Here is a 15143-nt window from a genome sequence, read left to right on the forward strand (position 1 = left end):
AATCCTACTGTTTTCAATATGTTTAGATTAAATTTACTAATTTATTTATTCACTAAGTATACAAACAAAAGAAAATACAGTCCATAAAGTTAAACTAATTAAGGTTACCTTAATAAGTCCATATTTATTCTGCCAAAATACGTGTATTAATCATACCTAGATAAATAACGGAGCCTTTAAACCTTAAACAGCCAATAGACGGCAGCATTGCCTGAATAACCATACACAAGTTAAAAAATTGTGTGTACAGCACAGTCGGGCACCCTACAGAAGCCCCGAAGGCAACTAAAATAAATCTTATAAGCATCTCTTCACGATTCGTCGGCGCATGTTCTCCGCCTAAACAGCAGAGGCGCTGCAGCCTGCCCCCGCATCTTACTTCACTTAGGTACACGTCACGCAGTGAGCTCTCAGTTTTTGCCACGGTTGCTACTTCGCTGCAGCTTCAAGGAAAATACTGAAGGTAACAAACAATCTTTTAGTTGTTTGTGCTGTTTTTGTTGGTTTGAAAATACAACGTTCATTAGAATGTTTATATAGTTATCGTTACATTTAGGTTTATAAGATAAAAGTTTGAATGATTATGGTTGTTACCAAACTGGTTGGTCCACGTAAGCTTTTCACTTTGATTTGGTGCCGGCTAATATAAGACTTATAGTCTGCTGTTCTGTGAAAAGGTAAAGCAGGATCCGTATGTAAGTGATATTCCAGCTGCTACAGCTTTTATTCAGCCGTCTCTTTATTTTTATTATTCCAGTCCATTGTTCCTAGGCTATTCTCCCGACTGACTGAGAATGAACTGAATGTATCTTTTTCCGGTAGTCTGTAACTTTGTCCAGGATGACCGCGATGCTGCGCGCATGTGTGCTGCTGGTTGTTCTCGCGCTGGGTTCAGGAGAGGAGGGCGCGCGGCTGCTGGCCTCCAAGTCCCTGCTGAACCGCTACGCTGTGGAGGGCCGGGACCTCACCCTGCAGTACAACATCTACAATGTAGGCTCCAGGTCAGTCCAGGGTTGTTGCTACACATAAAGCCGTCCTGGGGCCCTGCTCCCGGCTATGGCATGGGTGATAGTAGTATTCTACGATGGATTTCATTCCAGAGTGCCGTGTTCACAATTACAGGTCCTTCTCAAAATATTAGCATATTGTGATAAAGTTCATTATTTTCCATAATGTAATGATGAAAATTTAACATTCATATATTTTAGATTCATTGCACACTAACTGAAATATTTCACGTCTTTTATTGTCTTAATACGGATGATTTTGGCATACAGCTCATGAAAACCCAAAATTCCTATCTCACAAAATTAGCATATCATTAAAAGGGTCTCTAAACGAGCTATGAACCTAATCATCTGAATCAACGAGTTAACTCTAAACACCTGCAAAAGATTCCTGAGGCCTTTAAAACTCCCAGCCTGGTTCATCACTCAAAACCCCAATCATGGGTAAGACTGCCGACCTGACTGCTGTCCAGAAGGCCACTATTGACACCCTCAAGCAAGAGGGTAAGACACAGAAAGACATTTCTGAACGAATAGGCTGTTCCCAGAGTGCTGTATCAAGGCACCTCAGTGGGAAGTCTGTGGGAAGGAAAAAGTGTGGCAGAAAACGCTGCACAACGAGAAGAGGTGACCGGACCCTGAGGAAGATTGTGGAGAAGGGCCGATTCCAGATCTTGGGGGACCTGCGGAAGCAGTGGACTGAGTCTGGAGTAGAAACATCCAGAGCCACCGTGCACAGGCGTGTGCAGGAAATGGGCTACAGGTGCCGCATTCCCCAGAACTGGGTTACAGAGAAGCAGCACTGGACTGTTGCTCAGTGGTCCAAAGTACTTTTTTCGGATGAAAGCAAATTCTGCATGTCTTTCGGAAATCAAGGTGCCAGAGTCTGGAGGAAGACTGGGGAGAAGGAAATGCCAAAATGCCAGAAGTCCAGTGTCAAGTAGCCACAGTCAGTGATGGTCTGGGGTGCCGTGTCAGCTGCTGGTGTTGGTCCACTGTGTTTTATCAAGGGCAGGGTCAATGCAGCTAGCTATCAGGAGATTTTGGAGCACTTCATGCTTCCATCTGCTGAAAAGCTTTATGGAGATGAAGATTTCATTTTTCAGCACGACCTGGCACCTGCTCACAGTGCCAAAACCACTGGTATCACTGTGCTCAATTGGCCTGCCAACTCTCCTGACCTGAACCCCATAGAGAATCTGTGGGATAGGGAAGGGAACGCTGAGAGACTCAAGACCCAACACTCTGGATGAGCTAAAGGCCGCCATTGAAGCATCCTGGGCCTCCATAAGACCTCAGCAGTGCCACAGGCTGATTGCCTCCTTCCCACTGAGGTGCCTTGATACAGCACTCTGGGAACAGCCTATTCATTCAGAAATTTCTTTCTGTGTCTTACCCTCTTGCTTGAGGGTGTCAATAGTGGCCTTCTGGACAGCAGTCAGGTCGGCAGTCTTACCCATGATTGGGGTTTTGAGTGATGAACCAGGCTGGGAGTTTTAAAGGCCTCAGGAATCTTTTGCAGGTGTTTAGAGTTAATTCGTTGATTCAGATGATTAGGTTCATAGCTCGTTTAGAGACCCTTTTAATGATATGCTAATTTTGTGAGATAGGAATTTTGGGTTTTCATGAGCTGTATGCCAAAATCATCCGTATTAAGACAATAAAAGACCTGAAATATTTCAGTTAGTGTGCAATGAATCTAAAATATATGAATGTTAAATTTTCATCATGACATTATGGAAAATAATGAACTTTATCACAATATGCTAATATTTTGAGAAGGACCTGTATATGCTCTTTGTAGGGGCAGGATGTTACCTTATGGGGTGTCATATATTTTAACATAGAGCCTCAACCTAACACATTCGTTCACTTGACCCGTCACCTTTAATCCCACAACTATCATCATCCTGAATAAACATGTGCCTAACAAATTATGAGCTACTCTTATTAATTGCAGATTAATAATTATTAAATGCTAGAAAGCATTATTTGAACAGAACATAGTCCGGCTTAATACGTATAGCCTACCGGTGAGAGGTTTGGACACACCTTCTCATTCAATGGTTTGGCTTTATTTTTATTAGACTATTAGAAAACCACTTCAGGTGACTACCTCATGCTGGTCATTTAGAGAATGCTAAGAGTCTGCAAGCAGTAATCAGAGGAAGGAGGGGCTATTTTTAAAGAATCTAAAAGATGTATTGAGTTATTTCACAATGTTTTACTTACTGTGTGTCTACAATGTAGAAAGTAATAAAAATAGGGAAAAGCCATTGAATGACAAATGTGTGTCCACTACCTTTAACTGTTTGTGTATTATGATCACATGAAAAATGATAAAGCAATTATAAGTACTGTTCTATTGTGACTACTTATTATTTTCTTTATAGTACTGAATCTTCTAACGTTGCAAGTATTATGTTTACTGTAACCCAACCCAGAAATATCAGTCAGGCAGACTTTAGATCACTTTTCATACAGCCATGTGTAACACATTGTCTTACAGTGGTTAAAAACATGTGCAGCCTTAAAACCATTAGAGACACACAGAAATGATTAAAGTGCAGCATTACTATACCTAAGAGAATTTAAGTGCACCCTTCCATCAAACATTTTGACAGGTGGGCGGGACTTCCGGTGAGGGCGGGACTTCCGGTGGGGGGCATATGGGCGCCATGTGGTTGCCATGTGGGCAGGGGGGGTGTGTCCAAGGGGCGTAACAGTGGATGTTGATTGGTTGTCGTCATTAGGGGCGATACCTTAAATGAGTCAATTAAAACACAGGGGTGTGTTTAAGGGTGTTACGGGGAAGGCCTTAAATGAGCCAATTAAAACACACAGGGGTGTGTTTAAGGGTGTTATTAATAATCTGTATGTTTTTTTCAGGCGTTAATACATCTAAAAAACAAAACAACAAAAAAAAAAGACATGCATCCTTTTATATTTTTAAAGGTATAATCAACTTAATGTTGACCTATCACATGAAATCCTAATAAAGGAACTGTGTAACCTGACAGAATTGTAAGTTAATTTTTGCTTTACAGCAGGACCTATTTGTTGAATATATGAGCCAGTCTAAATCCGTTCAAAATAGAAAAGACCTAAAAAAGTAAATAAAAAAGAATTGTGCTTCACTACATCGATGGAACGAGAAAAACCTTCAGCTTCTGCGTCAACATACTGGAAAAGCAGCTGAAAATAGGTAAGACGAATATCAGATTAACAGAAAAAAAAAAGAACATCAGTATACTGTTTCCAAGTTACAAATTGACTAGCAATGATGTGTTTGTTTTTGAATCATGAGAGACTCCATTTTAGGAAAAAAGGAATGATAATTTAAGTTACCTGTAGCTTTTCTAAAAAACATTTTTACTTTTTCATCTTAGAGTTACAGGGGGTTACAACTGTTAGGGGCGATGTCAGGAAAGGGGCAGTTACGTCTGTTTCTTAGATAACATATCACCTTTGAACTCAAGAAGGGTTTTGGTCTTAAAAACATAGGCAGCTGAAATAGGTAAGACGAATATCAGATTAACAGAAAAAAAAGAACATCAGTATACTGTTTCCAAGTTACAAATTGACTAGCAATGATGTGTTTGTTTTTTGAATCATGAGAGACTCCATTTTAGGAAAAAGGAATGATAATTTTAGTTACCTGTAGCTTTTCTAAAAACATTTTACTTTTTCATCTTAGAGTTACAGGGTTACAGTTATTCTATATCCCAACTGTTAGGGGCGATGTCAGGAAGGGGCAGTTACGTCTGTTTCTTAGATAACATATCACCTTTGAACTCAAGAAGGGTTTTGGTCTTAAAAACATAGTCTTTGCAGTTGAGATAACACTGTCATGTTCTGGTATAAATACTGTGTGTAAATGTTGGGGGCTCTGTTTCACTGGCTAACCTCAGTGTCAGGGTCTTCAAATGCTGAATGTCTTTGAACCATAACACTTGTTACATTGAAAAATACCAGTACTGACAAGAAAAAATGTCGGTAAATATTTCAGGAAACCCGGAAATTGTGGCTTCTTCTTCTGATAATTCACAAAAGCACAATGACATCTTAAAACGTAAGTAAGTAAGTAAGTATCATTAAATGCATGTGAATGTTCTCAATTTTTGTTTATATATATTGTTTATATATATATATATATATATATATATATATATATATATTTTTTTTTTTTTTTGTTTCTTTGTCATAGAACCCACCGCTGATGACCTCGATGATTTCATCTTGACACAATCAGATTATGGTAAGTAAATGTTAAATGCAATAATATATATATATATATATATATATATATATATATATATTATAGTTAACCCTTGACAATGTTTCAATTTATAGATTTGATGAGAGAGGTAAACCCGAATGATCAAGTTGGAGATAATTCGCCTTCTCAATTTAGAGTGTCTATTCCAGCTGCTGAATCCTCCAACTTGATCATTCGGGTTTACCTCTCTCATCAAATCTATAAATTGAAACATTGTCAAGGGTTAACTATAATATATATATATATATATATATATATATATATTATTGCATTTAACATTTACTTACCATAATCTGATTGTGTCAAGATGAAATCATCAAGGTCATCAGCGGTGGGTTCTATGACAAAGAAACAAAAAAAAAAATATATATATATATATATATATATATATATATATATAAACAATATATATAAACAAAAATTGAGAACATTCACATGCATTTAATGATACTTACTTACTTACTTACGTTTTAAGATGTCATTGTGCTTTTGTGAATTATCAGAAGAAGAAGCCACAATTTCCGGGTTTCCTGAAATATTTACCGACATTTTTTCTTGTCAGTACTGGTATTTTTCAATGTAACAAGTGTTATGGTTCAAAGACATTCAGCATTTGAAGACCCTGACACTGAGGTTAGCCAGTGAAACAGAGCCCCCAACATTTACACACAGTATTTATACCAGAACATGACAGTGTTATCTCAACTGCAAAGACTTATGTTTTTAAGACCAAAACCCTTCTTGAGTTCAAAGGTGATATGTTATCTAAGAAACAGACGTAACTGCCCCTTCCTGACATCGCCCCTAACAGTTGGGATATAGAATAACTGTAACCCTGTAACTCTAAGATGAAAAAGTAAAATGTTTTTAGAAAAGCTACAGGTAACTAAAATTATCATTCCTTTTTCCTAAAATGGAGTCTCTCATGATTCAAAAAACAAACACATCATTGCTAGTCAATTTGTAACTTGGAAACAGTATACTGATGTTCTTTTTTTTTCTGTTAATCTGATATTCGTCTTACCTATTTCAGCTGCCTATGTTTTTAAGACCAAAACCCTTCTTGAGTTCAAAGGTGATATGTTATCTAAGAAACAGACGTAACTGCCCCTTTCCTGACATCGCCCCTAACAGTTGTAACCCCCTGTAACTCTAAGATGAAAAAGTAAAAATGTTTTTTAGAAAAGCTACAGGTAACTTAAATTATCATTCCTTTTTTCCTAAAATGGAGTCTCTCATGATTCAAAAACAAACACATCATTGCTAGTCAATTTGTAACTTGGAAACAGTATACTGATGTTCTTTTTTTTTTCTGTTAATCTGATATTCGTCTTACCTATTTTCAGCTGCTTTTCCAGTATGTTGACGCAGAAGCTGAAGGTTTTTCTCGTTCCATCGATGTAGTGAAGCACAATTCTTTTTTATTTACTTTTTTAGGTCTTTTCTATTTTGAACGGATTTAGACTGGCTCATATATTCAACAAATAGGTCCTGCTGTAAAGCAAAAATTAACTTACAATTCTGTCAGGTTACACAGTTCCTTTATTAGGATTTCATGTGATAGGTCAACATTAAGTTGATTATACCTTTAAAAATATAAAAGGATGCATGTCTTTTTTTTTTGTTGTTTTGTTTTTTAGATGTATTAACGCCTGAAAAAAACATACAGATTATTAATAACACCCTTAAACACACCCCTGTGTGTTTTAATTGGCTCATTTAAGGCCTTCCCCGAAACACCCTTAAACACACCCCTGTGTTTTAATTGACTCATTTAAGGTATCGCCCCTAATGACGACAACCAATCAACATCCACTGTTACGCCCCTTGGACACACCCCCCCTGCCCACATGGCAACCACATGGCGCCCATATGCCCCCCACCGGAAGTCCCGCCCTCACCGGAAGTCCCGCCCACCTGTCAAAATGTTTGATGGAAGGGTGCACTTAAATTCTCTTACCTAAGATCAAAAAAAGTGTGCACTAAAGTCTCTGCATTGGACTGGGAGAAAATTGGACTCATGCTGGAAATGTTCTTCGGATGATCATTGTGTGGGGTTTAACGTTATTTGTGAAAGCTAAATTTGAAGGAGTGATGCTGAAATTTTTGACCTGATCTAAAGGAACAATTCTGTTGCTCTATCTAAACATCAGTGCAAATAAGTAAAGTATCAGTTTAGTCCAGATGATACAATCAATATATTACCAGACGTAATCACTGACCCATCCAAATAATTGAAATCAGATGTTCTAATCTCTTCCATGGTCACAGGTGAATAAAATGAGCACCTAGGCATGCAGACTGTTTGTACAAGCACAAACTTAGGAGTTGAGTGAATTCCTGCGTGGTATTGTGATAGGATGCCACCTGTGCAACAAAGTCCAGTCATGATATTTTGTTGCTCCTAAATATTCCATGGTCAACTATCAGAGGAATTATAGGAAAGTGGAAGCAATTGGGAACAGCAGACGTTGCCGAGCAGCTGCATCCAAGCCTTAAATCACCACCTGCATGGCAAAGCCTTGGATGCAGTGGTGTAAAGTACGCTGTCCCTGGACTCTAGAGCAGTGGAGGCGCATATTCTGATAGACAAATTGGGGATGAGTTTGATGTGAATGAGCTTGACTGGCCTGCACAGTCCTGACCTCAACCCGATATAACAACTTGATTATGAATTAGAGCAGAGACTGAGAGCCTGGAAGAATGGTCAAAAGTTCCCATGAACACACTCCTAAACCTTGTAGAAAGCCTTCCTAGAAGAGCTGAAGCTGTTATAACTGCAAAGGGTGGACCAAGGTCATATTGAACCCTATGAATTAAGAATGGGATGTAACCTAGGTTTATATGCAAGTCAAGGCAGGCGAGTGAATACCTTTGGGAGTATAGTTTATATTGAGGAAATTCTCTGCCATCCACAGTAGGTCTGGGGTCTTCAGTAGACGCAGCAACATCCAGCGTAGCTATATCTAACTTACTGCTGCTGGGAACTGCTCTGCTGCACAAAAGCTCTGAGTGATCTAAACATTTGTAAGCTTGATTTTTGACAGGGTCACACCTCTATGAAAAGCTGTTCTGGTCATTAATCGTCTACTTTCCAGCATCACTTGGCCTCCATAAACACAGTAAAAAGCAGCTCCTAGCATTTAGTTAGAATCACTTAATGTTTTATAAAAAGCATCATCATGTGGTGTATTTATGTAATATTGTATTTATTCCAACCATTATTTTAATTAGGATGTATACATATTAAATAACTTGAGATGAACATTATGGTACAACTGTTAAATATCAACAAACATAACAAAAATAAATGTATAATTTCTCAATGAGAAAACAGCCACATAAATTTTAAAGGTATAGAGCTGGAGGTGCTAGAAAGCGTATAATAATGACCAAAATCGTTCTTTATTAGACATGAAAATGTAGTATTATTGCATGGTGCACGTTACTCCGTTACTAGTATTATCACGGTTTTTTATTTAATGTGTCAAAAATATGCAAAGAGTCTCATTACAGTCTGAAGAGGATGGCTAGCAGCAAAAATGTTTATCAGCATTGTTATCATCATTATTATTATTATTAGTGGATTATATATTACATATAGCAAATATGATCGCTGCTCGTTAATAAATGATGTCACAGAGGAATCTGTGTGCAGATCAGCTCATCATTCACACTGTTGTGTTTTTACTAGTAAAGTAGATATCGTTGGCTGTCTTATTTGGCTTGAAAATAGGTGTTGTTAGGTCACTGCGGGTCTTCCTTTAGCCTAGAAAGAGCTGTGTTTCCTGGAAGTATAAAGTGCATATTCTCTGCACCTATGGTAGAGCTGTTGTTCATAATCTAAAAATGATCCCTAAAAGGTTTAATAGTTGCTGTTATCACAAATATTGCTCCGGCTAATTGAAATGCATCGCCAAATGGCAATAAAGTAAAAGCAAAAGGCTGACATATCCGCAGTAAGTTAGAAACATACTGTTGACATGTGAGCACTTAAAAATTTTGTCAAAAACAACATAACTCTGCTAAATATTGACAGACATATTCCTGAGCTTGGTTCTTCCTCAGCCTTCATCACAGGCATGTGGTGGGAAGAAAGAAGCTCAAGATTAACAGAAGTTTGTCTCCATGACGACCAGTGGTATTAGGATTACATCTGATGTGGTCTCTCTCTTTATCTCTCCATAGTGCTGCCCTGGAGGTGGAACTTTCTGACGATTCTTTTCCTCCTGAGGACTTCGGAATTGTGTCGGGAATGTTGAATGTTAAATGGGACAGGATTGCACCGTATCCTTGAAATGAAATGGTGTTTCTTCCCTGGTGCTGCAGCTCCATAGCAGTGATGATAGTTTATTGGGAGAAGATAAACACATTGGTGTGTATCATGCTCTCGCACACAGATGAGGAAAAAATTATTAGCCGCCTATAAAAATGTAATTTAAAAAAAGCAAAGAATTTTGAAGAAAGCTTTTTCACTCATCCTGGGTTTATTGTGTTATGCCTCTGTTACTTTGCACTCATAAATAAAACTTAATCCAACCACAAAATCATAACTATAAGAATTACCAAGGTCACAATGACTAGTGAATTAGCACTGTGATCAGTTTTTATTGTCGGGTACCAGAACAACAGGAAAGCTAAGTTCTGCTAATCTGCTAAGAGAGCCATTAATGGACAACTCGTCTGCCCCAGATATCTTTCACCTGCTGTGATGTTGCAACATGAATGGGATGAATGGGTTTGTAACAAACTGCCTCAAATGAAATATCAACACATTTTTCTTTTAAAATTGGAAACAACTGGAGTGGTATAGCCATGGGGCAGACATATACCATGGCAATTCTATCGTTATGCAGCTGTCTGGAGTTCAGATCCTGACATCAGGAGCATTTCTGCATGTCCTTTTCTTCCCCATCGCTCTCTCTGTTTCTTGTCTGAACAATGTACGTAAAGGTCACTAGTGATGCAAAAACATTGGAAATGATTGAACGGTCTACAAAACTGGCTGGATTGCTCATCCTAGACCTACACTTTTATTAAAAGGAGCCACCATCATGTCGGTTTTCCAAAATAAAATACTTTGCTTTTCTGCTCTAACGGAGGGAACGGTTTGATATTAAACATGGTCTGGGAAATCTGAATGATTCCAAGAAAAAAAAAGACCTTTAACAGCGTTGAAAACCCTCCAGTGTGTCTGAGCTAAAACAACTCTCAATGGAAGAGTTAGCCAAAATTCCTCCACACTGATGTTAAGCCATTACCAATACTCACAGGCCACTGGTGGCTGTTGCTGCCAAATGTGGCACAAACAATTATTAGGCTTAAGGGGCTATTAAGTTTTCTACAAAAAGATACATTATTTTGGAAAGAATATTTTTTCCTTTATTAAAATCAGCCATCATTTGAAAAAAAAAACATGGTCTGGGAAATGTTTTTATGATCGTACCCCCTCATAAAGTTATGGGTTATAAATAATCTGCCTTATCACACCCTGTTGTCATGATGTAATGCAGCTAAGGTGGCATTTTATTTCAACTATGTGGAAGGAAAAAACCCAGACATCTCACTTTGAGCATTACGAAGTTAATCATTGCACAGCAGTGCAATGATTGCTCTATAAAGGGTTAGTTGTAAGGCGGCTAATACTTTTGAACCTGGTAGGTTTTATGAAAGAATTTCATCTGAGTGCAAAGTAAATTAATGTAAACATCCAAAATAAATCCAGAATGTTTGAACAAATCTTTGCTGGACTTATCGGCACATGGGAAACACTTTTAAAACGGGGACATTTTGTCATTAACTGTTTTACAGATCTTTGATCTCTCCATTGAAGCAGCTGAAAGGTTTGCACACCTGAGTGTACAAACAACCGGTGCATGTTAGTATAAGATGGAATGTAATACCAACCGGTTTATTCTGTAGCTGAGCGGTTTCTGCATGCAACAAAGGATTTATGTGTAATACATCTACAGCATCATAACAGACTGCTTTCTGCAAATACAGAGTTTCACATTTCTAGGGAACATTTCTGCATTCAGAATAACTACAGTCATTTTGTAACTGTCTGTTTTCCTACCAGAGTTCAGGATGGATCAACCAGGTTTGAACTACAGAAGTAGCATCACCATGTGCTTTATTAAACCATAAGTTATTACTGCCTTCAGAGGAGTGTGTGGTAGACTCTTAGGTTTTTTGGTTTAATGTTAAAGGTGCATGGATGTTCTTTTCCTTCTTTCAAAGTTTTCGATTTAACTACAAAAATCAGAGCTAGCAATGTCTCTCATACAGTGGTGTTGCGCCCCCTAAAGGCTGGATACTTTAACTTCACCTCAGCCTCTGTCAGCTATGTAGCCCAGGAAGGAGGACAAGTTGTGGTAAGAGCAGCTGATCATGTCAGTACATGACAACATTGATGGTGTAGTATGGTTAAGAAAGCTTATATAAATGAGTTTTATTTATTTGGTTGTCTGATGTTTTGAAGGTGGGCTATACCAGTGCCCCTGGCCAGGGGGGCATCTTGGCTCAGAGAGAGTTTGACCGCCGTTTCTCCCCACACTATGTAAGCTTTACAGGAATTCTTATTTTGTCAGTATACTGTCTTTTTTATTTTGTCTTGATGCTATGTTTCATTTCTGCTTTTGTTAGCTGGACTGGGCTGCATTTGGAGTGATGACTCTGCCTTCTATTGGAATTCCTCTGCTCCTCTGGTACTCAAGTAAAAGGAAATATGACTCGCCAAAAGCCAAGAAGAACTGAGGACCAGTTCCTGGGTTTAAGGAATGGGGAATGATGGGGCATGGGATCCAGCCCCTATTTAGAGTAAAGGTGGAAATGGACAGTACCAAGGAAAATAACTTGATCAAAAAGCAGTATGTGAGTAAGATGAGTCTAGAGCAGATAGAAAAAGGAGGAAATATCAGTGTCTACAATTAGTTGATTTCTAAATGGGTTCAAAAGACACAACACCTGTGGTTATTACTTTTCCAGCTGTGTAAAATCATGTAATTGTTGATGTTGTGATCTGAATTTAATGTAAAAGTTCTAGAATGTTCAATTATAAATAATTGTTTTTTTCTTCTAAGGAAGCCTTGTTTCTGTTTATCAGACTCACAAAATAAGATTTCCTTCCAAATTTGTTATGGAATATCATATCTGGATGTCATTGGTTTGTTGGCCTCCTTTGTCCTGTGTGCCCATTGGGAATGCTTAGCTTATAATACAAACACTAGCAGGAACTCTTTACTGAGCTGTTTTGGAACTGCCGTTTGTAAATCCTACATGTCTCCTGTCCTGACAGCTTAGGCAAACAGTGGTGGGTTTGGGTTACTGTATTGAGCCAGATTTACTCCACAAGAGGGGGATCATTACAAAGCCCCCCCTGGACAAGATGAGGTTTTAGCAGCTTTCTCCTCAAAAGTACTGTGATGTAGCCTCCATTGTAAACGACACTAAATTAATCTTAAAGTGAAATTCCTTCTAACCCTAAACTTTGGAAAACAATGGAAACTGGAAAACATATCTGGTGATTTGATTTTAAATCTTAAGGATATCAACACCACCCAAGGGAGAAAATGCATTTATATAGTGGAAAAAAAAAGAAATATTTTCTAACATGTTTTTATAGGTTCCATGTTTATTTTACAGTCTCTTCACAAAATGTCTTGATTATGTTTTCGGTAAAAAAAAACAGAAGAATTGTTAATAAACAAGCATTCGATCATCCTGTGGAGAGACATAGAACATGAAAAACAGTCAGTACCAAAACTGAAACTCTATTGGTGTACCTGCAGCTTTGTATGATGGTGATTAGGGGGGTCAGCGTGGATTTTACCTGCATTTCCATGTAGGTTCTACGTTTCCATCTGCTCAGACTTCACAAGCAGAAGCTGCTGGTCCAGCCACAGAAGAGAGGAGAATCTAGAACTGATCACAGTGGGTAAAGAGTGGGGTTGGAATGAACAAGCAGACATTTTTATTTGGCTTAGTTATTTCCAAATTTTAAAAAAATTAAGATGCATATTTTTAAGTAGAAATGGACTAAACTTGTATAGTGCTGTTCTAGTGATAGTGATTATACAAAGCTCGTTTACTAGGGCCCCATTAATACAGAGATGTGGAGTTCAGTAGGCTTGACTTGCCCAGGAGGGCCAAGTGGTGGTGAAAGCTGGAATTGAACCTACAACTTTCTGATTGCATTTGGTTACACCCACTGAGGCACAGCCGACCCTTGTCCGTGCGGATTTTGTGGGAGCTTGGTTGTTGAATTTTGTTGAAAACATCAGCTGCTAAACAAGTCCAGGCTTGTGTGGTGCCTCACATAGTCCTACTGCCTCTGTAACAAGCATTCATGTCAGCACTTGCTGAACACAAGCAGGCAGACGGTTCTGTATACTGATACGCATCGACTGACATATGGAAATATTGGAGTGGGAGAGTATGTTCTGAACTTTCAGTCTAAACATTCTTGGCAATCTAAAGTTGTGGGTTTGATTCCTGCTTCCTTTGCTGCCATGCCTTTTGGCAAGACACTTAACCTAAGGGCATGTTTCTTGCTTTGAGTGTGATTGGGTGAGTGTTGCCTAATGTGCTTTGAGTGGTCAGAATGACAAGAAAAAAAGCTGCAGATATTCTAGATATCTAACATTTCAAAAAAATTCCAAAGCTTTCTCAATGAGAACTGCAACAAAGTTACATCTTGCAGTAAACAACTCTTAATAGCAACCATCGTCTACATTCCAACAGGTTGTTAGGGAGGCAGATCAGGAAAAGGCTGTCTGTCCTACCCTCCAAATGTAAACATGGGACTTAAACCGGCTCTAGTCATTTGACAAAGTAAAACATAAATATTTGGATATGTACACAATATTACCAACAGTATTCACTCGATGCCTTGACTTGCATATAAACTTAAGTTACATCCCATTCTTAATTCATAGGGTTCAATATGGTGCTTGTCCACCCTTTGAAGTTATAACAGCTTCAGCTCTTCTGGGAAGGCTGTCCACAAGGTTTAGGAGCATCTTCATGGGAATTTGTGACCATTCTTCTATAAGCACATTTTTTGAGGTCATAGACTGATGTTGGATGAGAAGACCTGGATCTGTCTTCACTAATTAATCCCAAAGGTGCTCTATCAGGTTAAGATCAGGGCAGTTATTAATCCACACCAAACTCTCTCATCCATGTCTTTAAGGAACTTGCTTTGTACACTGGTGCACAGTCATGTTGGAAGAGGAAGGGACCATCTCCAAACTGTTCCCACAAAGTTAAGAGCATAGAGTTGTATAAAATCTTGGTATGCTGATTCATTCAGAGTTCCTTTCACTGGAACTAAGGGGCCAAGCCTAGCTCTTGTAAAACAACCCCACAGCATAATCCACCCTCCACCAAACGTTACACGACACAATGCAGTCAGACAAGTAGCGTTCTACCGGGAAAAGGGCCAAACTCAGACTCGTCCAGATGGAGAAGTGCTATTCATCACTCCAGAATATGCGCCTCCACTGCTCTAGAGTCCAGGGACAGCGTACTTTACACCATTGCATCCAAGGCTTTGCCATGCAGGTGGTGATTTAAGGCTTGGATGCAGCTGCTCGGCCATGGAAACCCATTCCATGAAGCTCTCTACATACAGTTCTGGAGCTAATCTGAAGGCCACATGCTGTTTGGGGTCTGTAGTGATTTACTTTGCTGAAAGTTGGTGACCTTTTGCATGCTATACACTTCAGTATCTGCTGCCCCACTCCATCAGTTTACATGGCTGAGTTGCTGTTGTTCCCAATTGCTTCCACCAGTGCAATTTTTTAGGAGTGAGAAAATATAATGGCTGGACTTGTTGCACAGGTGGCATCCTATCA

General features: G+C 38.8%; 1 protein-coding gene across 1 annotated transcript; it reads left to right on the forward strand.

Annotated features, from left to right (window-relative positions):
* The first annotated feature begins 323 nt into the window (after window positions 1-323).
* On the forward strand, window positions 324-12367 carry ssr2 (signal sequence receptor, beta). The gene is made up of 6 exons (XM_047383037.1): window positions 324-463; window positions 823-1001; window positions 9475-9573; window positions 11552-11660; window positions 11768-11845; window positions 11932-12367. The coding sequence occupies exons 2-6, from the start codon at window positions 841-843 to the stop codon at window positions 12040-12042; spliced, it is 558 nt and encodes a 185-aa protein (XP_047238993.1). The 5' UTR covers window positions 324-463; window positions 823-840; the 3' UTR covers window positions 12043-12367.
* Window positions 12368-15143: the final 2776 nt, after the last annotated feature.

This window comes from Girardinichthys multiradiatus, chromosome 13 (genome assembly GCF_021462225.1).
Source record: "Girardinichthys multiradiatus isolate DD_20200921_A chromosome 13, DD_fGirMul_XY1, whole genome shotgun sequence".
Taxonomy (NCBI): Eukaryota; Metazoa; Chordata; class Actinopteri; order Cyprinodontiformes; family Goodeidae; genus Girardinichthys; species Girardinichthys multiradiatus.

Bases quoted from the DNA above. Each gene is read 5' to 3' on its own strand.
- ssr2 (XM_047383037.1), top strand. From the start codon at position 841: ATGACCGCGATGCTGCGCGCATGTGTGCTGCTGGTTGTTCTCGCGCTG. The intron at 1,002-9,474 runs GTCAGTCCAGGG...ATCTCTCCATAG, and splicing joins ATCTACAATGTAGGCTCCAG to TGCTGCCCTGGAGGTGGAAC. The intron at 11,661-11,767 runs GTAAGAGCAGCT...GATGTTTTGAAG, and splicing joins AGGAAGGAGGACAAGTTGTG to GTGGGCTATACCAGTGCCCC.